At 44.3% G+C, this 25,534-nt stretch overlaps 1 protein-coding gene across 2 annotated transcripts in view; it reads left to right on the top strand.

The window, feature by feature from the left end:
- Window positions 1–20,410, top strand: part of TTLL11 (tubulin tyrosine ligase like 11) — a 34,609-nt gene extending 14,199 nt beyond the window's left edge. The window contains exons 6-9 of one of the 2 annotated variants that reach the window (XM_066562934.1): window positions 181–299; window positions 13,095–13,322; window positions 15,298–15,413; window positions 17,304–20,410. In XM_066562934.1, the coding sequence (XP_066419031.1) occupies window positions 181–299; window positions 13,095–13,322; window positions 15,298–15,413; window positions 17,304–17,605 (765 nt within the window). In that variant the 3' untranslated portion in view covers window positions 17,606–20,410. The remainder of the gene's footprint in view (window positions 1–180; window positions 300–13,094; window positions 13,323–15,297; window positions 15,414–17,303) is intronic. The other variant, XM_066562933.1, reaches the window with a different exon arrangement.
- Window positions 20,411–25,534: the final 5,124 nt, after the last annotated feature.

Below are 25,534 nucleotides of genomic sequence, written 5' to 3'. Positions count from 1 at the left end.
GAGGAATTTGTTGTAACATCATACTGAAAATGTGCAGGTATTTGTGCATCCTTGAAGAAGTATTTTGTAATCCATCATGGTGTATTTAAAATATAGATGAAGCACATGAAGTTTGAGCAAATGTGGAATAAATTCCCCTTAGTTCTGTAGTGAATAACTGTATCCCTCTGTGATGTAAAGCTTTCTCCTGGAGTATTTGAAAATGTCCCAAGCCCTGTTGATGAAAAAGTGAAAGTTGCTGTCATCAGAGACACCCTGCGGCTGATGGACCCTCAGAAAAAGAAGAGGAAGGATACTCAGTAAGTCTGCTGATTTTCCCTGGTTTTGCATCAGTGCCTTGCAATAAATAGAAAAATGAGATTGTTTTTCCCTGAGAAGGTCCACAAGCTGATTGTAAATGAGGATATACCAGTTTCCCTGGAATATCTTACTCTTAACTGGTGCAAACAGTTTAGAAAGTCAAATTTATTTATTTACGCTTCCACTTGAGGCCTCTTTCTTTTTTTATTCAAAACAGTAATGAGACATAAATTTGTGTATTAATTTGCTTGAAAGTCACAAATTACTCTGAATGAATTGCCCCATTGGAGCTGAAAAGTATGAATATTGTATTTAAAAATTGCTTCCTTAATCTGTGATAATAAACAGAGTTAAATCTATGATCTAGAAATGAGAACTGGCTGCAGCAGCTTGCACAGGAATGCCTGTGGTGGGATCAGGCTGAGAGAAATCATATCTTTTTTTGATGAAACACTTCATTTTAAGCAGTTCTTGAAGACATGAAAGGGTGATTTTTTTTTTCTCTTATTTTTCCCCTAGAAATTCTTGCTCATAGGTCTGCCTCCATGCTAAAGTATCCATTTTGCTCTTCTCTTGGCACTTAGTGGTAACCTGAAATGTTCTTCACATTCTATGATGATTTCAAGTGCAAATTTGCTGTCCTTTTGTAGACAGAGGCCCATGAACAAGACATGACTGATAATACTAACAAGTTCTGTATTACTGCAATATTATTATGAGATCAAACTCTTCCTTCAAAGCCTGTGCCACACAGAGAAGTTGCTGTGGTCAGTGTACAGAACATTTTGCAAAGCAATTTATACTCTGTGTTGCCTGTACTTAACCTCTACCCTTAAAGATTACTTCAGTGCATGGAGCTGAAAAAGATCATTTTTTAACCTGTAATTAAGTAACTAGTCGTGGTGGTTTTTTCTGCTGAAGTTATGTCAGGCATTCATTAACTTCATATTAGATATGGAAAAAAGGCAAGTGATAATTACAAATAAATTGCTAGAGGACGCCAGTGTGCGGGGAAGGCTCATTCAGCAGAGGATTCTTCTCTGATACATTTAGAGTGTTAAATAATTCCTAACAGGATTAGTTGGTGATGAGATAAACCACTGGCTCTTCACAGCACGAATTCATCAGTGGTGCAGCTTTTCTTCCAGGGTGATCTGGTTAACAGAGCACCTTGGAGATGAATATTGGTGTGTGCACCAAAAGTCACTGCCCAGGGCAGTGCCCTGGCACCTGCTGGGGGGGATGTGCAGGAGCTCTGGCACAGCTGCCCCTCCTTCCCCTGGCATCCCCCCCTTCTGCCTCCACGTGCTTTTTACTGAACTGGAAACAGTGTCTGGAACTTCTTGACCAAAACTTGGCCAAGTATTGACAGAAAAAAAATCTGGAAGAATTGCTGTTCTGACAGCAAACCAGCAGCAAGCCTCACAGACTCAAATTTGGATGCTAATTAAGTAAGGGGCATTAATCTCAGTAAGGTTTTAGCAATATATATAACATAGACTTTGAACACACAGGGGAAATACTGAGAAGTCTGAGCTGCATCTCAGGTAAATATTCTGCTGTGGAGAATTTGATTTCCTTCTAATTATCTCCCAGATTAAAATAAATGAGGCATCTAAATGAAAGTGAGTTTTAGAAGTCATCCTGAAGTACTTCATTATCAGGAAGGATTAATAGCTCAGAGTTTTTTTAGTTTAATTTTCCCTCATCTTCATGGTGTTTTGATATTGGTTTCCTCCTTCCTATCATATGATGTACAATATTGGAAAAAAAAACTAAGCTGAATAAGATCAGCTTCTCATTCCATACATATCTCTTAATTTTTCCAACACAGCTCCAGTCGTTACATGCAGGGATTGGTAGTAACTGTCTTGGCACTGCCAGCAATTAGTGATTGAAAATCTGCATTGATACATGTTCAAATCAAAGGAATTAAATATACATGGTGGCTTTTCTTCCACAGCAGAAATTACCTTTTCCTCGTTTTAAGTCACTTATGTGGAACTCAAGTTTCGCTCATCATTAAGAAATAAAAACATTAATAAAATCTCATGGCAGGTACTGATGTTTGCTCTGTCTGTGTGGCAGTGCTGTCCTCATGGATTTTAAGGCTTGAGCAGGTGATGGCAAACATCCAGGCCATTGAGATGCTGGAGCTAACCCAGTGATTTGTGTGACTGAAACTTGTCTGAAGCTTGTGTAGTAATTATTAAACTTGCTCTGGATTCACTCCTTACACCAGAGGTGCTGTTCACAGCCTGCTGAAGGTGGGAGAAGGCTTCAGCTAAAGGAAATTTGCACAATTAAGTGAATGGTCTAATGACACTGAACAACATGTAAAGTAAATCAACGTTACTTATGTAAACAGCAGTTTAATTAAGATAATCACTGATGCAAATCATTGTGTATGTTGTGCCTCCAACAGAAAATCCATTTCAAAAGGCTTTGCAAACTTCTATTTTTCTGTGCCTAATTTGGAATCTTGATAGTAGTAAAAAGGTTTTAGCTTCACTGTTTGTTTAATTATTAGCAATTTATTCTTCCTCAAATAGCATTAGATTGGAGGAGCAAAAAGGAGTCTCAGTCTCATGTAAATGCTGTGTATTCTGCACTGGATGTCAGATGTTTGGAGGTATAAAGGCAAGCTGGCAGGATCATTTGGAGCAGGAGTGCTCAGCATGTTGTAGGAGGAACATTTATATCATCCCAAAAGTGCTAATGACCTGCTTTCCTGTCCTGTCAAAAATATTTATGCCCTGGTTTATTAATGCTAATTAATCCAGCAATAAGGACTCCTTTGTATTTCGATTGCTGTTGTTTACTCTGTGTCCTGCTGTGATCTCTTGCATTTCCATGCCTAGTTTCTTACATATTTCAAGACAGAATAGAACCATTTTATTCTCTTGATAAAGAAATCATAGCACTATGGCATGTGTGTCATTAGAAATATGAGTTTATTTCTCATGGAATAAAATCTGCTTTTTCCCTGCTCGAGATGATGAAGGTGCAGCCCCTAAGTAATATAATGACTTTTATTCAGCTCTGAAATAGCCATTGACAGAAGAAAGAATTGAAACACTTTGGAAATGAAATGTAATTTAATCTATGGCTGTTACAAAAACAATCAATTCCTTGTGCCCTCCAAATGGAATGCTTTTGGTTTATTACCTAGCACGCCCTTGTGTTTCATTGCTAGTTTATCTTTTCTTGGGTCCTTTCTCTGTACATGCCACTGCAGTGCTTTTTTTCCATTTGAAACCAGCCTTGAAATTTATTTGTGATGTTCTGATTTTTTTTCCCCTTCTTTTTAAAAGATGTCAGGTACAATTCTCTTCTCTGGGTCCTGTGGCTCTAGAAAATGTCAAATATGATTAACTAATTTCCTGAGCAGGAAGAACCCCAATGTGGTTGCTCTCACATTTTTGCAAGATCAGCATGCAAACACTGGCTAATGTCACTCTGTTCTGTGAGCACCCTGTAAATATTAATGTCTGTCAGACTGACTTTTTTATTTTATTCTTTTGGTGTTAGGAAGAAATTCAGTCAAAACAAGGTTTTGTAGAAATTGCCACACAAAAGATCTTCCTCTTTTCTTGCACGAAACAGGGTGGCTCATTTTTTCCACTGTGTTGATTACACAACTTGAGCTCTTGAAATGATTCCTTTCCCTGAGAGAGGAAAAAGTGAATAGTTTCTAGGAGGAGAATGGGATCTGTATTTAATGAAAACATGAATTTATTTCTGGTCATCCTTTCGTATGTTCCAAAGACGTTTTCCAAATCCTAATGCTGTTTTTAATTTCTTGATATTTAGGAGCAATTTTGTACTTTCTTAAGGAAAGTCAGGAAATCACCTGTTCAGATCTATTCCATTTATTTTCCAGATATTTTTCTTCAGTTTCATAACCTCCCCTGATGTTAGAGTCATGTTTAATGGAAAAATGAAAATACACTGTAGAGATGTCTCGAGAGTGTGATTAGCCTAGATTGTGTTGGTGATAAAGTCATTCTTGCCATTTATTACTGTGTTTATCTCACTATCTGCATTGCAGGGTTGTGATTGGGTGACAGGGGTGGCTGAAGAGGGTCAGAAACTCAGAGCACAGACATGTGGAGAGGCTGGATGGGGGCTGCTGGTGCTGCAGCTATCACTGATCAGGAAATAATGGCTGTTCTTCAGGCTGCCTGTAATGCATCTTCCTTTCTGCTGCTGTGAGCAGCTGCGTTCTGTTCCTCAGGGATTCATTACTCAGGGCTGTCAGTGCCTTTTGCATTATATGGAGTGAGTTTAGTGCCTATCAAAATAAGCATGTAATAAACCCAGCTATGGAAATATCAGTGTTTGGGTTTCCATTTGCTAATTGACTTTATGGGCTGACTGCCAGAGCTTTTGGTTGATTCCTGCATCCTGCAAGTCTGCTCAGGTTTGCAGCTGTTCAAATGCCTCTCAAGCACCACCTCTTCACTCCAAGCCTTCTTTCTGCCTGAGACTGTATAAACTCATATGTGTGGCTTTCCTGAGATTGATCTTTCTCCTCTGGTTCATTTTGGAGGCTGACACAATTCTTTTCTCCATCAGTCAAGATGACCCAGCGTTCATACTGAGGCTCATTCTGCCAAAGCCCTTTGGAAGCACATTGAATTAGCCCCTTTCTCTTTCCTACAGGGCTTTCTGGTTCAGTCCTTCATCAGGCAATCTGCCAGCTCCACTATCAATTCGTGTCTGTTACGTTAGCCCAGGCAGCTTTTCATGAGTTAGACATGTGAGGGAGACTTTTAAATGTGATGTTTGTCAATGTTCCTTCAGTTCAGATTACTGAAACGTTAACTTGGTTTTTCTGTAGTTGAGAGTATTTATTTCTACTGCTATTTCTCATCCTGCTCAAGGAACTTGCCTCAATGACTCTCTTCAGTTTTGTGAAGCAGATGTTGTGGTATCTTGATCCTTGCTCTCTGTTCTTGCTTTTCCAATTATTTATCTGCTACATCCTTAAGAGCATTTAACCTTTCTCCTATTGATTAGGACAGGCCCTATTGGAAATTCTATGAACTACAGTGTGAGATGTCCCTCCATAAAGGGAAGGATCTGGTAGTGCTTGACTGACAGAACAGTTCTACATTGCTTTTAAGAGCCACTTATGTTGTACTGCAACAACAAAAAATACACTACTTAGTGCAGAACATTGGCAAATAATTTGAATGTGCTGTGGCAGAAATCCCAGCACAGAAAAGATAATTAAATGTGATGATAGATATTTTAATTTCTGAGTGGCTATAATCTGAAATATAATCTGAAATGTTTTAATTGACTAAAAATGGGTAATAATGGGTGATAATATTTCTTTTAAAATAGCTAAAACCACCTCCCTTGCATAGATACAGATTAATTTATGATTATTCCTATTTTAGCCTTCACCACTGCAAAAAGTGCTGTTGTTCACAGTCCAGTTTTGCAAGCAGGGCTGTGTTTGCTCACACACTGTATTCCAAGCACTCACATCTTGACTGGACAGGCTGTACTTTAGCTTGCACATAAAGAGTGAGTTCAGTCTTATCCTGAATCTCTTGGAATGACCCCGTATTGAAGGACAGCTGGAAGTGCTTCCAATGTACTCAGCAAGTGAGAGGATGACAGGCCCAGCTCATTTGGAAATTTTAATAGACAAGAACTGATATGGGCTGCAGGACTTGAAAAGGTTTCATTTTCAGCACTGTGGAATTAATTGGCCCAAGCCCATGGTGTGCTTTAGCAGTAATTGGTGTGTGCAGTGCCCCTGGCTCTGGGGTGAGCCCAGCTCTGGGTCTGTGCTATCAAATTGGGACTGGAGACTACTTTGGCCAATTAGACTTGAATCACAGTGTTTTGAGATGCAGCTAATCTAATTAGCTTTTTATTGACATCTCTTTTCTTTCTTTTTTCTCTCTTGTGAGCAGTAGAGGAAGGAATGGAGATAAGCTAGGGAATGTGACCTGTGTCTCCATAAAAACTGAACTTTCCCAACATTTGAATGTATCAAAACATGCTCTAGCAATTACATCTCTTAGATATTCACACCATATTACATTTTGAGTTGATCATTAAGAAGGGTTGGGGTTTTTTTTTTTTGCTTTTTCCTCTCTTACAATGATTCTTACATAAAAAGAAAGCCTTTGTGATAAAGTACAGAGAAAAGGAAAACTGTCACTTTCCTCAAGTTTTAGTAGAGCAGCCACAGGACTGCTGAAATGTCCAAGGTTTGCCCAGAAAGAAGGGAGGTCAGGAGTAAAGGAGTGGCTGCTTCATCTCCTTCCACATGGCTTCAAAATGAACATGGAGCCAGCAGCTCTAAATGCATCTTTGGATTCAGTAATTTGATTAGAGATTGTCAGTGAGTCTTGGTGGTGGGAGAGCCTGGGTTCACACAGGTTGAGATGCACTTTGTGTCCCTGTCCCAGCAGCTCTGGCTGGGGCTCAGCTCTGCTCTCTGAGCCTCCTTCCCAAACTGCCACGTGGATCTTGGAGCTCCTCTGCTGCCTGCTCCTGCTTTGGCTAAATTCTGACAAATTAGGCTGCTTTGTGTTGCTTTGCTTTGTGTTTTAAACCATGAATTCAGCAGGACTTCAGAGCATCCCTGGGAGCTGTGTTGCATGCAGATGTTTGCTGTATCCAGGCGTTGCTGAGGGGCAGCTTCAGCTGGAACCAGTGAAAATTCAGGTTAAATATGGTCAGAGATGTGCTCCAGTTACATTGGGGAGGGTATAAAACAAAAGCAATTCTGACCTTATTCATCAAGTACTGAAGTGTTTACTGGAGTGTTTGGTGGAGCCAGCCTTCTGCTGGAAGGCACCTTAGAGATCATCCCTATAATTTCCTCTTTAGTTTTCAGCACAAGAAAGCTGTTGTAGTTTGAAGCTAAAACCACATTTTTTCCCCTCTCTTAAAGCTAAAGGCAACATCTGTGGGTGCCTTCCCTGTCCAGGGGGGTTCACTGAATTTTGTGTTCACACAGGGAAGGGCATTAAGAGGTAGGTTTGAGTACAAAGTGTTTTTTCCTGACACTTCAATATGTTAATCATTTGAGCTGAGTTTCTGCTATCAGCAAAATCATCTTCACCTCTAGGTAGCCTGTAGCTTGCTAACATAATCTAGTTTTTGGGTGGTATCTTACTGCAGGAGCAGTGATTCAGCTGCACTCTCGACTGTAGAGTTTTTTCCTGGCTTTTGTATATGCACAATTTCCATTACTAATCTTCAGTTAAATGCTTCTTGAATGAAATTTGATTTTCAGAATATTAGCTTAATTGCCTTGTGTAAAATGAAAGAAATATGTGTATTTAATTTGACTTTTTTTTCCCTTTTACCTTCTGGAGTGTTTGTCCTGCACAGAAGCAACTCTGCCTTTAAATCAGTTTTCCCAGTTGCTCTGTAATGTAAACTCCAATAACTTCTAATTTTCTGTAATCTCTCTTATACTGAATTGCTTTCCACCAGATAGTTTACACAGCATAAGTGTACAGGTATATACCACAAACAGAAATTGTAGTTACAGTGTGTGTTTATGTCTGTATGTACAGCAGGGCTATGTGTGTATGGTATAAAAATGTCTTATTTCTTACCTGTCTCCTTGACATCTTTACAATCTCTGTGTTAGGTGTAAGTAAAACTGCAACCAGCTGTGAGAGTTTTGTATAAAATATCTGGGGGAGCCTTGAATGCTTTGTCCTGGTTAGCAGTTCCTCATGTGACTCCTGAGTTGTGGTGTGTACTCTGTGTTCTCTCAGGAATGGCACAAGCCATGAACAAATTGATTTCAAAAATCAGATTTCATGCAGCCTAGAAGATGTTAGAACCAATTGATCAGGCAAGGTCAGGCTGAGGTGCATCACCTCACCAGGAAGGAAACAAATCCCTCCTTGGACTGGGGCTCCTGGGCCCCAGCACAGGCTCAGAGAGGGAACAGTGAATGGAATAAATGGATGTGCACACACAGATTATATCCCTGAACACCAGTGCAAAGTCCTTACATGCAGGTGCCTTGTAAGAATTAGAATTTAAAATAACATGGATATAAATGACAGCTGAAATGCCTGTCTTTTTTCCTTTGAAAGTACTGTGATTTCTTGGGATAAAGTTGAAAATTTTACCTTTTTCTGGCAAGGTGTTTACATTTCAAGACTTTTTTTCCCTGTTATAATTATGTGATAAATGCAACCATTTATTTTTGCTAACATTTGGTTTTAAATAGACATGGAAAGAGAAGTAAAGGAAAAATGGAGACCATTTCATAGATTTTTTTGCAGGAGGTTTATTATTCTCATTAGCTTCAGGCCATCAGAAAGTTCCATGTCTCAGGCACTGCACATGATGAGTGAATATTGGATCATAAACATATTTGAGAACTGTTTGCTTATTGCCCTGTTCATACTCAAATAATGGTGAGGGAGTGCAAAGCAGGTTTTTAAGGGACAGCAATATTAAGTGCTTGGATTTTGGTTTGACTTAAGCAGAGGCATTGAGCAGAAAAATAACATTTTCCCTCTTACAGATATCCTTCAGGTGTCAGTTCTGCAGGATCCTGGTTTTATTACATCAATCACAAGCAGCTTAAGGCTTCCAAAAACATAGTCACAGACAGATGTTGAGCCTGTCTGGGGATTGGAAATATCCTCTTCCATTAAGTATAAATTAACTTAATCACCAGGTATGAAAGATAAGCAGCATAAACATCATTCCCTGAAGCTTTCATTAAAATTAAAATTCTATTTAAAACTAGGCTTGTACTTTCTTTGACTTGATCCCCCTTCAAAGAGATTATATCTGCTGTAAATTTTTACAGTGACAGAGTGACAGAAATTAATGTATTGGGGGCAGTGATGTTCTCTATAATTTAGCTTCTGCTGCAAGTCATCTTTCAGCAAGAGAGATGATTGGCTTATTTTTAAGTAATAATTGGTCTCTAGTCTCTGAAACACTGAGAAAGCAATAAAACTGCCTAGCACCCAGTGGCCACAAAATGAAAGCATGAAGTCACATGACTTAATAGCAGTGTAATCATCAGGAGTGTTATTTTGTGTATGAGAATTCACCTGCTTTAATAGGAGGATTAAAGCTGATAAAATGCAATTGCAGTGCTGCTTTCTGCTCCCTTGGCTGACAGGGTAAAGCTCCTTTTCTGTCCAGCATAAGCACAACTGCTTTCTAAGAATAATTTCCACATGGGAAGAAATATCCTGGGGTTTTATTTTTTTTTCTGTTCTAATGTAAGACACTTGGTGGTCTAATTTCAGTGTATTCCCAGGCTTTACAGCTGCTTTGCCTTTGCACTATCCTGCATTATTATTTTTCAGGCACACTTTTCTAAAGAAACAAAAGAAACTCTGGAGAAATAATGAGGCACATAAGTACCTTGAAAGCAAATAGTGAACACAAATAAATCTACTAGGAATAATAACAGCTACCTTCACAGAAAATAAAGTATTGGGGACTATATTTAATGATCTTTGTTCTGTAATAATTTTTGCTACAGTGGAACAAAGTCTTTGGATGCAGGATTTGCATTGCCTATCCATTATTTCATTACAGTAATGCCATATTTTCTGCTGCACTCATAGCTGACAGGTAATAACATAAGCATTCACTGCTTGTGTTACATTAAGAGTAATAAATCTGTAGTGAATACAGAATGATAGCACCATTATTTTTAAGAGGAGAAAGTTGGAAGTAAAGAATCTCGATTAATAATTAGGAAATAGCTGGGTTTTTTCAGCACCTGAGACTCCTCAGATGCATTTCTCCTTTAATTATTTAAACTATGAATTAGGGAGGGCTATAGAGATCAAACCACAGCTCTAGACTTCTCTGCATATGAAATGAAAATGTCAGTAATGTTCTCATCCCTGGCTTTGTGTCCCTGGCGTGGAGCAGAGCGGGATCCCTGCCAAGTTTCTACATCTTGGAAACACTCATTAACACTGTGTGAAGGCAGCAAACTTTCCAGTCTTCTGTTTTCTGCCAAAAGCTATTTAATCTTTAATGAGAAGTGTTTATTTTTATAATAAATCCATCAGTCTGAAGAGGCAGTGAACCATCCTTCTCAGAAAGGGGGCTGATGGCTGTGGCAGACAAACAGCACTCGAGGGACAGAGCAGAGAGCCCAGAGCTGCTGGGATGGCTGCTGGCAGGCTGCAGGGGCTTGGCCTTCTCTTTTCCAACAGTCTCATCAATTATTTTGGGTTTCTTACTCCAGTGGCAAAGCTATGGAGTACATTTTACCCATGGATTCACCTAAAATGTGTTTGCCAGCTCTCCAAAGCAAGCAGTGTGCTCTGTGCCTCTCACCCTTCTGCAGGGACACCACTGTCAGGCCTGGAAGCTGCAGGTGAGCTTCAAAATCTAACTGAGGTGATTTACCCAATTTATTTCTTTAACTGAGATACTGGGTTTTTTTTCTCTCAGAGAGAGATGGAAATTCTGCTTTCAGCATTTTCTGCTTCCCAGAGACAGGACAGCTGCTGTGTTTTCCAAATGTATTTGGTGTGATCAGAAGTTCATTGTCTGCCAACACCATGGTGATTATCAATCCTTCTGTTTGATTGATTCTGCTCTTTGAAATATGGACTCTTTACTGGGGCTGCTCTGCCTGCCTCAAAGCATTCTCCAAAGTGTTGAATAAACTCTATGTAAGAGCCATAATTATTCCAACATAATGTCAAAAATCTCTTACTTTGTAGGTTTAACATTCTTTTGATATTTCTATCTTTGTGGAACTATATTATTATTTTGAAAGGTGGAAATTCTTGTGCTATTGATGCTTTTTTACTTTGCCAGAGGGTGGAAGAGGGGATGAATATTAATTTTCTACAAATGGCACTCAGAGTGGCCAGAACAAAACAAAAGCTGATTACTGACACAACATGCAGGCAAACCATGAAACTGCTTGCTATGACATCCTGGGAGTGCTGAAAGTCTCTGTGTTAATAAAATAATGGGATTAGTCCATAAAAGCAAATTCATGAATGGTTGATAATGCAGAGACAGTGCTCTGGCTTGGCCTTAGTTTCCTAAATGATTTATTTCTGTGAATGAGCACACACATAGATTCCCTTCCTACATGCTCCAGGTACAACACTTACCTGTTCTTTGGGAGGTCCATATTCTGTGGTGATAAATGGGTGGATAGATACATTTGTCATGCAAAATATTCTCTGCTTTTAACTATGTTAACATAGTCCTTGCTTGGAGAATAGAGGCTCAGCTGAGGGAATAATTATAGCTTCAGAATCCAGAACATAGTATTTTCTTTTATTAGGTAAGCAGTTGTAAGCTGATACTGAAATTGCTTAATTTATACTTCTAGCAATGCCCTAAATGTAAAATACATCAAGTAAGCATTCTTAGAAATATTAATATTGTGATTCTTACCTCATTTTACTCTGAATTTTGACAGCTAAATTTTATATACAAGTGTACAAAATGCTGCAAATTTTGAAGCCTTTAATTAGTAGTTGCAAATTTGTTTGTCCCTTAGCAACTTGTATTTGCATAAAGATTAAGGCTGGTCAGAAATAAAGGAATAAAACATAGATGGAGGAAACATTAATAAATGAGTAATCATGTATAAAAGATAAGTAGTCTTAGATATCATTTCCATAAGCTTTATTAAAATTTAAATTTTTTTAAGGCTGCACTACAGTTGATCTTTTCTAAAGAGTGATCTTTCATAAGCTGCAGAATTAGAGAAACGAATGTATTGAGGTCAGACATTAGTATGTAAATGAAGCTTTGCTTTTTTTCTGTGTGGCAACAGAAGCATTACCTTATATTTGACCTTTCATTCATTTGCCTGACTCAGCTGTGTCAGTCAAAACAATTAATTCTAACGAGCAGCTTTAGAGAGTGGGGCTCAGCTCTCTTCTCCTTCCCTGGCCTGTTGGAAATCCCACAGCAGAGGAGAAAATGGAGGGAAGCTGGGCAGGGTTCTCTGGAAATGGGGAGTCCCTGGTCCCTTCTCCAGAGCCCCAGTGCAGCCCTCAGTGAGTCCCTGAGGTTGGCACACCCCCCAACCCTGGCACAGGCTGAGGTGTCCCCATGGCAGGGGCAGGATGAGCTCTGAGCTCCCTCCCAGGCTGAGGTGGCCCCATGGCAGGGGCAGGATGAGCTCTGAGCTCCCTCCCAGGCTGAGGTGGCCCCATGGCAGGGGCAGGATGAGCTCTGAGCTCCCTCCCAGGCTGAGGTGTCCCCATGGCAGGGGCAGGATGAGCTCTGAGCTCCCTCCCAGGCTGAGGTGTCCCCATGGCAGGGGCAGGATGAGCTCTGAGCTCCCTCCCAGGCTGAGGTGTCCCCATGGCAGGGGCAGGATGAGCTCTGAGCTCCCTCCCAGGCTGAGGTGTCCCCATGGCAGGGGCAGGATGAGCTCTGAGCTCCCTCCCAGGCTGAGGTGTCCCCATGGCAGGGGCAGGATGAGCTCTGAGCTCCCTCCCAGGCTGAGGTGGCCCCATGGCAGGGGCAGGATGAGCTCTGAGCTCCCTCCCAGGCTGAGGTGTCCCCATGGCAGGGGCAGGATGAGCTCTGAGCTCCCTCCCAGGCTGAGGTGTCCCCATGGCAGGGGCAGGATGAGCTCTGAGCTCCCTCCCAGGCTGAGGTGTCCCCATGGCAGGGGCAGGATGAGCTCTGAGCTCCCTCCCAGGCTGAGGTGTCCCCATGGCAGGGGCAGGATGAGCTCTGAGCTCCCTCCCAGGCTGAGGTGTCCCCATGGCAGGGGCAGGATGAGCTCTGAGCTCCCTCCCAGGCTGACCCCTGTGTGTTCTGTGCTGCAGGTGCCAGAGTCCGGAGCGGGCGCCGGCAGCGAGCGAGGAGCCGCCGGACGCCGCCCCCGGCCCCGAGGCCGCGCTGCCCTCGCTGTGCCTCAAGCAGGTGTTCCCCAAGTACGCCAGGCACTTCAGCTACCTGCGCCTCGTGGACAGGGTGGCTGCACTCTTCATCCGCTTCCTCGGCGTCAAAGGGACGACCAAGCTGGGCCCAACGGGGTTCCGCACCTTCATAAGGTCAGTGGGGAAAGGGGTCCCTGTCAGTTGTACCCCTCAGCTTGCAGGCTGTGTGATGCTTTCCAGCGAGGAGCCTGTTCTGTTCTCAAATACATCGCATCAATCCGAGCTCCTGGAGTACCTGACCTATGAGTGTGTGTCTGGGAGGAAGCTGGGTCTTTATTTGACAGCAGATCAGCGATACTTTGGCAGATACAATTTGCCGTCTTCGTCAACATGTCATGTTCCCAGTAAATGGTGGAAATATCATTGTGGGGAAGTGACAACTGAAATTAGGTCACTTGATGTGATTCTGTTGGCTGTGGGGGCACTGCTGGCCGCCCCAGGCTGCAGGAAGGATTCCCAAATGCCAGTTCCTGATGCACTGTGCAGGGAGGATTTGCATTGTGAAATTGCACCTTGCAATGTCAAGGAACTCAATTTATTTTTTCACATACTTTTTATTTAGGAGGGTTTTTTCATTGTTTTTTATGGCCATATCTGTTCTAGTCATGGTACAAATACCTCATTTTCTGTCTTTCATTGACTATGACAAAAGAAATGAGCAGCAGCAGCAGATGTACTCCTAAAGCACAGATCCTGTTTCTATGCAGATGCATTTAGCATTCAGGAATGAATATAAAACAACTTGGTTTATACAAATGATGATATATAGAAAATGTCTGAAGGCATCTGCTCTATCCACAGACCAGCACAGGATTGCATCCAGTTCTGTATTTTTTGTAGTTTTATCCAGCCTTATTTTGGCACTTGTCAGAGGAACACAGAATAAATGCCAACATTTTCTTTCAAGAATATTCAGATAAATTGCTGTAGCTCAATGAAATAGCATTTGCAGTTTCTTAACGCATGTTAAATTAAACTTTTTAATACTGGCAGTTATTTTTGTTTATTTTCTCCCAGTGCATCTATTCCAGCTATAAGGCCCTTTTTTGAAGAGCTGTCATTGCTGTTCATTTCAGAAGGGAGGTCAGGTTTCCATGTGTTGTATCACTTTTCAGGGAAAAAATGGTACACGAGTGGGATTTCGTGTGTGGGCAGGTGCTTGCAAAGAATGTCCACCCAAATTCTGGCTCATCAAAATCTGTTTTCCTTTTATGTTTTCTTCATTCTAAAAAAGTAGCTAAAAGGGAAACACTGACTGTCTCTAGTCCTTGCTTGGATGCTGCCTGGGACATTCTGGGCTATCCAGGCAAGGCCTTATTCTATTTTAAGGGAGCTCTGTTGAGGTTACTGAAGAGTGAGATTTGCTTCAATTGGCCGAGTTTGGGGTGGATTTAAAAATTTTTTTTGTTTCTTTTCTGGCAAGAAATTTTGGCCAGCTCTTTGGCATGGGCAGTGGTGGGAGCCAGGCTGCCAGACATCTGGAAATGCTGGAAATGGGGCTGTTCCCAGGGCTGATCAGCACCACACTGCACACTCAGACACACAAAGTGCCAGCTCTGCACCAGAGCTGCACCCAAAGCTGCTCTCCACACAGGTTCCATTCCACCAGGGGAAATCCTGTCAGTGCTCAGGCATGGAGGAGCAAGGCTGTGCCTGAAAGCTTCCTCCAGCCCTTTCCAAACAGGATCAGGCAGACAAATAAAAGGATATTTCTCTGTGCAAACCCTGCCTCGTGCAGAAAGTCTGTGCAGATTTGTGGTGGGTTTTGCACTGTACCAATTAATTCCATCTCTTACAGCCTCGGAGTACTAGCAATACCCTGGAAGAAAGCTCTGTGTAACAGTCAGGTCATATTTTTAATTGAAATATTCCATGTTTGGGCCTGTTCCATTCAGATAGGAGCATTTAATGGATGCTGGTTTGTTTGCTCTCTGCTGTGTGTGTTTTATTAGACTGAGCACGTTACAGTAGGTCTGTACACATGACATGGGTAAACTTTTCTCCTGCAAGTTGCCCTTGCAGAATTTTTCCTAACTTGGGAGTTTGGATGTAATGAGAATCTCATCTTTATTTTGTTTCTTTTTAACAGAAACTGCAAACTGAGTAACAGCAATTTTTCAATGGCTGCTGTAGATATCCTGTATATTGATATCACAAGGAGGTGGAACAGCATGGGCATTGACCACAAGGAATCAGGTAACCCAGGCTTGTATTCAAAAACTATGAAATCTGACTTTTGGGGTTATTTTTTTCAATTTTAGTTGCTCAGGTACACCTCAAGCATAGATAGAAATGGGAAGAAGCCATGTACACCTGAGGCATGCTCATACACAACCAATTCTCCTGGTTAGTGCTGTGGCAGTTACCCTTCAGGGCCGTATTACTCTGGGTACATGAGGGTCACCTCAATTTCACAGCTATATAAAATCTGAGTATTTGCATTTCAGAATGGATATAAATCACTTACATGGTTGGCTGGTAGAATTTCATCAGGAAAAATAACAGATTTGCAACTGAATCTTCAGGCTTTCAAAAATGAAGAGATTGTGTATGATGTCAATGAACCAGATGCTTTTGAGGTGTTCAAATGCAAACTGCCCACCTGTTTTGCTGGCTTAGCCCACTCCCAGCTGTAACCAAGACAAGCATGATTCTGTTGTTCTAGAACAGCTTCTAACTTTTTCCATAATATGCTTCAATGAGTGTCACTTCTGGGGAGAAAGTGTGTGTGTTACCAGAGGTGCTTTCCCTGCCTGCAGCTCACCGTGACTGATAAAATAATTTACTGAGCTGGCAGCTGCTGCTTTCAGATAACTCAACAATTCCTTTGCAAGCTGTTCTACAGCCAAGATCGTAAACGACCCCAGCTGCAGCCTTGGTTGAGAGAAATTATACTTCAGAATGTAATTGTTGTATTTTGAAAAGGTGCCTTTCCTACAACATCAATAAGCCAACACAGTTAAAAACCCCAAACCTTTCAATATCTCGTCCTAAAATAATCTTCTTAAGTGTATGTTCAAACTGGGAGAGCTTGTGGCATTCTGCACAACCAATTGGGGTCTGGCTTCTTAATTAAGAATTTGAGTAGGTATTACATCAAGGTTTTAAATACAATAATTAGTGTTAATACTCAGCTCCTCTTCCCCTTGGCTCTGGTAATGTGCTATTAGCGAGATGTGATCGAACAGCAGCTGAAGAGTCTCCCCTGCAGCACGGGGCTTCTGCAGGGGACTTTTGTGTGGGAAGGGATAGAGCAGTTGTATTATAGCAGAGACATTTTTTGGCACTGCTGTCTTCAGCTGTTTGTTTTTCATTCAGCTGAAACAACTATTGTGGAGTTGCTGGGTATGACTGAAAAAATGGCCTGTTCAACTTCAAAAGGGTTTGTACCTGGTACAGGCTGTGTAGGAAGGAAGTAGTGCTTCAAACAAACTCATATTTTGCTAAGGTGATACTTGGTAATGGGGTTACCTTCATAGTGCTACAGACTGAAATAACACACTGGTGTGAACTTTTGGGTCAGATCCATCTCTAAAAGACTCCATTCAGCTGCCGACAAAAACTTGTTTTTCTCTCCAGCTGGATTGTTTTCCTTGATGCTCAGTATGTGTGTGTTTTCCTTGATGCTCAGTGTGTCTCATTTGGTTTCAACTTAATAATTTTGGCAGGAGAAATCAAGGCTAATACTACATCAGTTTAAGGGTGTGATATCCTAAAATGGGTTCTTGCTGTACCACTTTGCCTCTGGATTGCAGGCTGAGGTCTGCAAAGCCAGAATCTGCCTCAGTGATAGGCAATGTCACCCATCTGTAACCCAGCCTGGGGCTTAGCCTGCCCTGAAACACCCAATGAGTGTGACACAAATAAAACCTTGGCTTTTGGTCTTTGAAGGACAATTTCTTTGCTTTCTGAGCATTCCAGATTGCTGCCATTTAAATGAAAAGATGTGAAGGAGCAGGATTGTTTGCATTCACACCCATCACACACTCATTTGGCCCTGCTGCCACAACAAACAAGAGATAGTATTGTCCCTGAGGAATGCAGGCTGCTGGAAATGCCACGCTCCAGTCTCCCGTGAGCTCCTTTTCCTTGCAGGAATGTGTCTGCAAGCCTTTGTGGAAGCTTTCTTCTGCCTGGCCCAGAAGAAGTACAAGGCGCTGCCGCTGCACAAGCAGGTGCTGTCGCTGCTCGAGCTCTGCGAGTGCCGCCTGGCCGCGCTGCACGGGAAGCGCCTGGTGTGGGGCTGCGGGCTCGCCCAGCCCCGCGGGGCTCTGCGGGCCACGGGCACCGCGCCCGGCCCCGGCCCCGCCCGGCCCCACGGCCACCAGGTGCTCCGGCTGCAGAAATCATCGCATCAGCTACGGGCGCTCATGTGCCGGGACAGAACGGGGAGTTAATCCCCAGCCAGGCACGGGTACTGCTGGAGGAGAGACTGGCGATGGAATCCCTTCATTTCAGAGTGACTACTATTTATTTTCAGCTGTATTTTTTATTTATGCTTTTCAAAAAGTCTACTGCAACCTCCCGTTTTCAAATAATGACTCTGGCAATGGCTATTTCTTCACCTCTCTGTGGGATTTACTGTGCACATCCCGTGACAAACTGTGCATTCATCCTGAGTGTGTGGAAAAGAAGGACCAACCCACAGGGGATGATAACCAGCATCATGGGATTGGCTGCACTGACTGAGGAATTACATTGCTTTGTGTGCACAGGACATGTCACAGCAGCCAAGGAAGGAACTGCAGTCACAAATACCAGACTGGAGAACTGAAATCTGAAATTGCACTTGTGGTCAGACTTTCAGGCCTTGACTCTCTTCTTTCCGTGGCTTGGACTGTAGGTGTTGGAATCGATACAGATCTGGTCAATATCTATGTACTTATTTTTTAAAGTCAGTCTTAAAGCACTGAAATAATATTTTGGCTTCTACTTCTTTGTACATGTCTTTGCCATGACAAGTACTGTTAGTTTTTTAAAGAAGAGCTAAAACTGTTTATCCTTTTGCTTCCACAGAACCAATAAGCTCACACTTATTCACAGAAAAAGATTTACTTTCTCAAGTCAAATTTGGTGAATCAAGTGGTGGTTTTGTCTTCAGGGATTCAGCACTGCTTCTGCAGAAAGCTGTACAGTGTAAAGGCCTAAGAGGTCATCTAAATTCCAGTGGAACCAACCCTGTCACTGACTTTAGCCTAAACTAACTGTATTCTAGGTTTGCTCATTTTTTGTCTTTTGCATGCTTGTTACCCTCTTGAGACTTGCAGTAACATCTAGAGCAGATCTTCTTTGAGTCTTTGCTCATATTCTTAATTTTTTCCTTAAATAACCGTGTAACTCTGTACGAATTAGATCTAAGGATGTTGTGTCAGAACTGCTGGGCTGTACTGCTGGAATTGGACAGAGGGGTTTTATTATCCAGGAAATGAACCATGACTTCCATGATCTCACACTTCTTGTGAGGGCTAAGCACAACATGAGACTGGCTGGAAGGACAGGAATAACTTGGAACTTCAGGGGTGTTGAGTGAAATTCTTTGTGGTGTCCCATTTATTACAATAATGAATGGCTACATCTGAGCTTGATTTTCCTCCTTTGTTCTACTCTTTAATGTTAATGACTTGGCTTATGTTTTAGTGTCCTCCATGCTATCAGAAATGGCAAAGCTGTAACATGGGCACTGAGCTTTGGGCTGGAGAACATTCCCTGGGCTCCATGTCAAAATGTTCCAGTGGCTGGTGCCCCCAACACATGCTGTGTCACTGAGGGGGAGTCCACCTGTTTCAAGTCAGGGACTAAATGCACACATGGTACATCAAGTGAGTTTTAAGTTCAGGGAAACTGAAGAGTTTTGTAGAGTTTTTTTCCTGATTTCAGTTTTAAGCAGCATGTGTTTTTCCCAACTGGCAATAGCAGCATGGCAATGCAATGCAGGAGTCAGGCTGAGCCCACACAGAACTAGTCCCCAGCATGTGTTAATCTCAGATGTGGGCATCCCTTCTCTTTACCTTTTTCTGTAACACAAATAAAATAGTAGTAGATCATCTTTTTTAGTTCAACAGCCAGACTTTGAAATTTTATGTATTATACATAAGAGGACAATTGTAGACTAACTAATGCCACTGCCCTCAGCCCTGTTCAAATGTCATAAAGATTATTGCAGTATGAAGATAAAATGCAGAACTCCAAAGTCTGGCACCTGTCAGAACAAATGAAGCTGAAAGGATCATTTTTTTCACACTTCCATTGTAATATATTTGAAGACATTCACAGGTTGAAAAATGGTTACTTCTCCTTTTGTGACATCTGACATTTGTCTTGCGATTGGCAGTGTGTTACTGGAAAATAGCTTACAGTTCCTCTCATCTCATGATTGATGTCCTGTAAAGACAGAGTTACAGAGGAGTCGGATTTGAAATGCTATGACTGCGAATGCCTTTCCCTGCACCTTTGAAGTACTACGATGTGTGGCCTGAAATATCCCGGTTTTGCAATTGTAGAACTCACCCTGATATCAGTGGAATAAATTAACTATTGTATATTGAACACTGATAAGATCCCTCTCTCTATGGGAGACCTTTATACTCTCTGGATCTAATAGAGGTTTTTATAGCTCGTGCATCCACAGGCTGATGCTGCATGCTCTATTCATCTCCCACTTCAAATATGAAAGGTCCCTTGTAGAATAGTCAAAATATTCAATTATCTGCCTCTAGTAATCCACTGTTCATGTATTTATATAATTGGAAAATTGAATGCTATATTATTCTCGGGGGGGAGGGAATAAACCAGGAATGTACTTTAGAGATTTAATGGCAGTCACATTTCTCTTCCCTCCTGTCTAATTCAATTTCCTCTGAATATTATTTAGCATCCAATTGCATAGAGCCTTTAAGTTACCAGTCTGTGCCCATGCAAATGACCAGAGACACTTTATCCAGGATATGAATGCTAATGCACTGATAATCTGTTAATCCTGAGGTACCTCTCTAGCTACAGAAACAATACAGGAAAGGCATTGGATTTTTAACAGCACTTTTGTATATATTCTCTTCAGAGAATACCACAGCACTGCACTCATCATTCTATTTATGACATATATGATATGAATATTGTATACCAGTGAAATCTTTCTTGTTATCAGACACACTGGGTCTGATATCCTTGAGTAGAAATCAGAATAAAACAACATCTAACAAAAATTTGAGGCAAGCGAGTCCAGAATTTCAACCCTCTTCCCTGCAGGCTTGTGTGCAGCCTGACTGTGCCCAGACCCGCTCAGTGATTCCTTGTTGCATTTGTGTTTTTTCTCTGCATCGGGCTGTTGCAGGTAAGGCACGGACAATCTGCCCTGGGCTCTGGGCACTCCTTGTCCCCTGTCCCACACCCCCGTCCCTGCCGAGCGTTCTGGAGCTCTGCACCGACCCCACACCGACCCCGCCGCCTGCCGCGCTCCTGTGGCCGCTTCCTTGGAAGGAAGGGCGGGGCAGGTGCTCGCTAATTACAGAGTTAATGACCAGCTGGGAGACCCCAGAGTTAATGACCAGCTGGGAGAGCCCAGCGCAGCTGTGCCCGGCTGGTACCCTCAGCGCGGGCAGGGTCTGCTGGGTACGGGCTGTGCCCTCAGGAGGGCACGGGACGGCGTTCGGAGCCGCGGCGATGAGGAGGGGATCTCGTCCCGCTCCGGCCCCAGCCTGGCGGGGTAGGTGCACTCTTCCTTGGGCTGGGTGCTCGGTCAGGCGGGGATTTTGGGGTGACCGGAGCGTGGTTCCTGCGCTACTTTTATGTGGGAGTCCCCGAAGGCTGTGCTGGGATTGTCGGAAAATGAAGGCCGGCCAGCCCCGCTCTGCTCAGCCCTTCTGCAGGGACGGGAGGGGGTCCGGTGCCTGGGATGCCCTTCGGTTTCCCGGAGCAGAACCATGGAGTGACTCCTCGGTCAGATCCTCCCGATGGATCCTTCCGGGAGAGCCCAGCTTAGGAAAATGTCCCCGGGAGGATCCAGGGCGCGGGCACAGCCCGGTGCTTCCAGAACCTTCCTGGCAGCGGGGCCGTGAGGGCGGGACGGGGCCGTGAGGGAAGGGGCGGCCGGGGTCGTGGAGCCCTGGCGGTTGTTGGTGCACAGCCAGGGTGAAGGGGGGGCATTTCCATAGCAATGTCCAGGGTTTCCCCTCATTGTGCTGGACTGAGGCCTGTCAGTGGCCCGTGGTGATGAGGGTGAACATGCTTTGCTTTGTGCTTTGTTCCACCTCCCGTTTCTGTCGTTGCGGAGGTTGATTGGAACCTTCTGGAGCAAGGAGCACTACATGGCATAGCTCGGTGTGGGGGAATCTCATCACACTCTGTGCCATGGGCAAGGACACTCCCCTATCCCAGGTTTCTCCAAGCCCTTGTCCAGCCTGGCCTTGGACGCTGCCAAGGATCCAGGGATAACCCCAGCTGCTCTGGGCATCCTGTGCCAGGGCCTGCCTACCCTCACAGGGAGGGATTTCCTCTGCTGTCTCAGAGGTCCTGCTGCCTCTGCAGACACCTGGCTGTGCCTTGCAGGGGTCCCACAGCTCCTTGCGGCCTGCCTGAGCAAGAATAACCTGCTCCAAGCAAAAGCTGAGCACTTGATTTTCTTAGGTACTGACTCTGCTCATGGAGCTGCCCCTCCTTTGCCACACTGACGGGCACTGCAGCCACACCTCAGCCTGAGAGAGCACACTGGCTCTGTCCCTTTGCCTGCTGCAGATGTCCTGGTGGATGAGAGATGGTGTTTGGGCTCCAAATTCCTGCTGAAATAGCAGTGAGGTGTCTACATCTGCCCAGCTACGCTCCACTTGTCTCGTTCTGCCCTCTGGTTGTTCCTCCATAAGGGGAAATTGATAAAGTATTTATTTCTCTCTGGCTGTTTCCATCTGTACTGCCTTGAGAGCATCCTCTGGCTCGCTTGGTTTGTTCCAGCAGGATGAGGTCCCGAGCTCCCACTATCCCTTCCCCAACCACACACAGCCCAGCTCGTGCTTTTCTCTCCGATTATTTCTGCCTTGCTTACCTTCACTTCATCTTAAGCACACACACAAAAAATCATCAGCGCTACCCAGATAAATCCATCTGGTCTCTGTCTCAGCCTCATTTAACCTCCCATTGAAGAGATTGTATCACATGGTATTCAGCTGGAACCTATTACCTTGCATGCCCAAGCATATCACATTGAATTACCCTGGCCCACAGGCCTGCGGTGTTTGCTAATAGCTAATGGCTGCTTTTAACTTAGAGGTGATTTATTGGAGCGCGTTTCTATTCGCAGTGCAGCGGGGGGGGTGTGGCAGTGCGTTAAGCAGAGCTCAGCGAGGGAGCCCGGCGGGCTCCGCGGCACGGCTGAAGGCAGCCTGGCTTCGCACCTCCGCCAGCTGCTGACGCTTCCCGGTACTCCCGTTCCTCAGCGCTGTCCCAGATGCAGCAAGCGTCAGGGAGCGGGAGTGAGTGCCCCTGGCAGCAAGGGATGCGGGAGGGCGCAGTGCTCTGCCTGCCTGTTGTCGCCAGCCTGAGTGCCAGGGGGCATGTGGCACATCCGTGCGCTCAGGAACGGCCCGGGAAGGGGGCAGTGTCCCCTGCCCTCTGCCTCAACTGCCTCTGTGGCAGACGAATGGTTTTTTTGCAGTTCTGATGGCAGAATTAAGTTCACTTGTGTCATGGCTGAATTTACTGCAGGTGTAGTGTGAAAGTGGTATGAATTTGCAGTAAAAGACAAATTTGAAAGCCTGTTATGGTCATGTGATGCAATTTTCCCTCTTCCTTTGCCTCATCAGTGGAAATACAAAAGCCCTTCTACAGGTCAGGTTCAGATCCATTGGTGAACAAGCTGGAGAGAGGGAGAATGAGAGTTTTGGAGGCAAACCAGCTCCCTGATGTGTGGTTTGCTGAGCCTCATGTTTGTCCTCCCATCAGCCCTGGTCCCCCAGCACACAGCTCTTCTCACTCAGGGGGTGAGGAGGCACTGTGGCTTTCAGGAGGAAGAATAGTTAGTGACTGTAATAAATCAAAGTCAGTCAACTTGGGAGCTCTGTTATTCAGGCTTCACTCCTTGATGATAGAGCACAAAAATCAAATGGTTGAGGTTATTCAATTATGGCTCATACCACCAATGGGGAAATCTGATCATGTACAGGGCCTGCATCAATATTATTTATGTGCTATGGGGCTGTGCTGGCTGTTGGGTTGGAAATGGCAGAAATCCTACAGGTGTCCAAGTCCTTCTCTCTCTTCCTCTCACTTAATAATGAAGTAACATGATCCACTGTCTGACTAAGATCAATAATAGCACAGGGCACATTGTGACAAGCTGGGAAACATTTTTCCTGAGTGTATCAGGACCCTGCAGGTGCTGAGGTGGGGAAGGAGGTGCTGCCTGGCACGGGACACAAACCATCTCCATCCTGGCCTGGCTGTGGGCGGCACTGCCGGCCCTTTCTGGAGGATGTGGATGAGCGTGGGCAGTCAACAGACATGGGTAAAATAAAGTTGTGAACAGCAGCAGGAGCTAAAATAGCAACATCAATAGCAGTTTCCAGATAATGATCTAATTAGCACAAACAACAAGTTTCCACTAATGACTCTTGTTCTTCCAGCTCCTTCCTTTCTGCTCTCCTGTTGTTATTGACTCTCCAGCAGGGAGCGGCTGCGCTCCCGTCTCTGGGGCCAAGGCTTTGGAGGTTTGTTTACTGCCTGGCTTTGAATTACTTCTCCAGAGGATGTTTGCTCAGAAGCCTGGGCTGCTGTGTGTGGGATGGCTGCACGCAGAAGGTGGTGGGGGCGGAAGGAAAATCAGCTGTTTGGCTTTAGTAGCTTTTGGGAGGCCTTGGGAAAGTTGTGCTCCTCACTGCACGTCCCTGTTGTGAAAATAGGGATGCTGACGTTCACCCACTGCAGTGGAGTGGGAGCTGACTGCTTGTGAAGGGCTTGGGAAGCTGTGAGGGAAAGATGCTTGTCAGGAGCAGAGCAGAGACTGTTACTGGAGGAGCAAGCACAAGCTGTTCCTGTTCCTTCCCTCACTAGGTATGAGCCTCATCTCTGCACCTCCCTGCCTTCCTCCCACTGAAAAAACAAACAGGCTCTTCTGTGCTCTTACAGCCCCAGCTTGGCAAGTATTGGCTTAATGCTGTCCCTTCCTCAGCTGTCAGTGGCCACTGTTGTCACTGTCCTCAGTTGTGGTGGGCAGGATTCTTGTGTTTTGAAGATGCCCAGTTCTGACATCTCCCAGCTGCCAGTTGCTGCTGGGCTTAGCTGGGACAATGCAGTGGGACCACCTCAGCCTTGCCTGAGATGCTGCCTGGCACCAGGAGCAGCTCACGGGCTGGTGACTCTCACTTACTGAACTGAACAAACCCTGTACTTGTAAGGGTGCAATTACTGGAACATCATTATTGCTGATGAGTCTTGTGCTAAAATGACTCTCCAGATTAAAAACCTCAAGCAAACACATCTGCACTCCCCAGCCTCCCAGCCCCGTATTCCCGTGGCTGTTCTGGCTGCTGATCTGCAATTCCAGTCTCACTCCTCCCAGCCCTGCCCGTCTGCCGGGGCCCATGGGAGCGGCTGCAGCCGGGCTGCGGAGCCGCAGGTGCTGAGAGCTGTCAAGAGCACAGAGACGTTCTGGGTGTTTTCGGCTGAGAATTCAGCTCTGCTCTAATGAAGCCGAACAGCCGCTAAGGAGGTTTTATTCAAGTCAAGGTGGTTTTGACTAATCCTTCCTTGCAGCATTCTCGGAGCTTCTGTGTTTCCAGGGCTCCATTTTTCTTTCTCTCAGCCTTCAAAATCAACAGTGTTGAGAGGAATGGCAGAGCCCTGAGAGAGGATTTTGGCCTGGGTGGGTTTTGGCTTCCCTCCCTGGGCAGGGGCCGGTTCCAGACAGGAACGGGAGGAGCCCAGTGCCCAGCCCGGCTCCAGCCCTGCTGAGCACAGGAATAGCCACAGGTACTCTCCACATCCCCACTCATTTCGATGAAGCCAGCTTGACTTCCACCTCTCCCGGAGGAGCTAATTAAGATTATGTTAATGAGGCAGAGGTGCTGATGCTGCCCAGGGTTTTAATGACTTTCCTCCAAGTTTTCTTTTACTGAAGGCAGAAGGGTGGTTTGTAAGGACTGGTGGGGACAGGAGCAGGCCTGGCTGTCACACCCCCCAAACAAGTGAAGGCAAAGTGGTGGAGTCAGGGCTAAAATTCTACTGGGAGCAAATTTCAGTGATCTCTTTGGGAAGGCAAACAAGACAGGTTTGTGTGTGCATGTGGCATGTACCAGGATGCCCTAAAAGCTGGAAATGACTGAGTAGAGGTGCTGGAGCAC

This window comes from Molothrus aeneus, chromosome 19 (genome assembly GCF_037042795.1).
Source record: "Molothrus aeneus isolate 106 chromosome 19, BPBGC_Maene_1.0, whole genome shotgun sequence".
Taxonomy (NCBI): Eukaryota; Metazoa; Chordata; class Aves; order Passeriformes; family Icteridae; genus Molothrus; species Molothrus aeneus.
The sequence above is the reverse complement of the archived record's forward strand: the minus strand, read 5'-3'. Positions and strand labels throughout refer to the sequence as shown.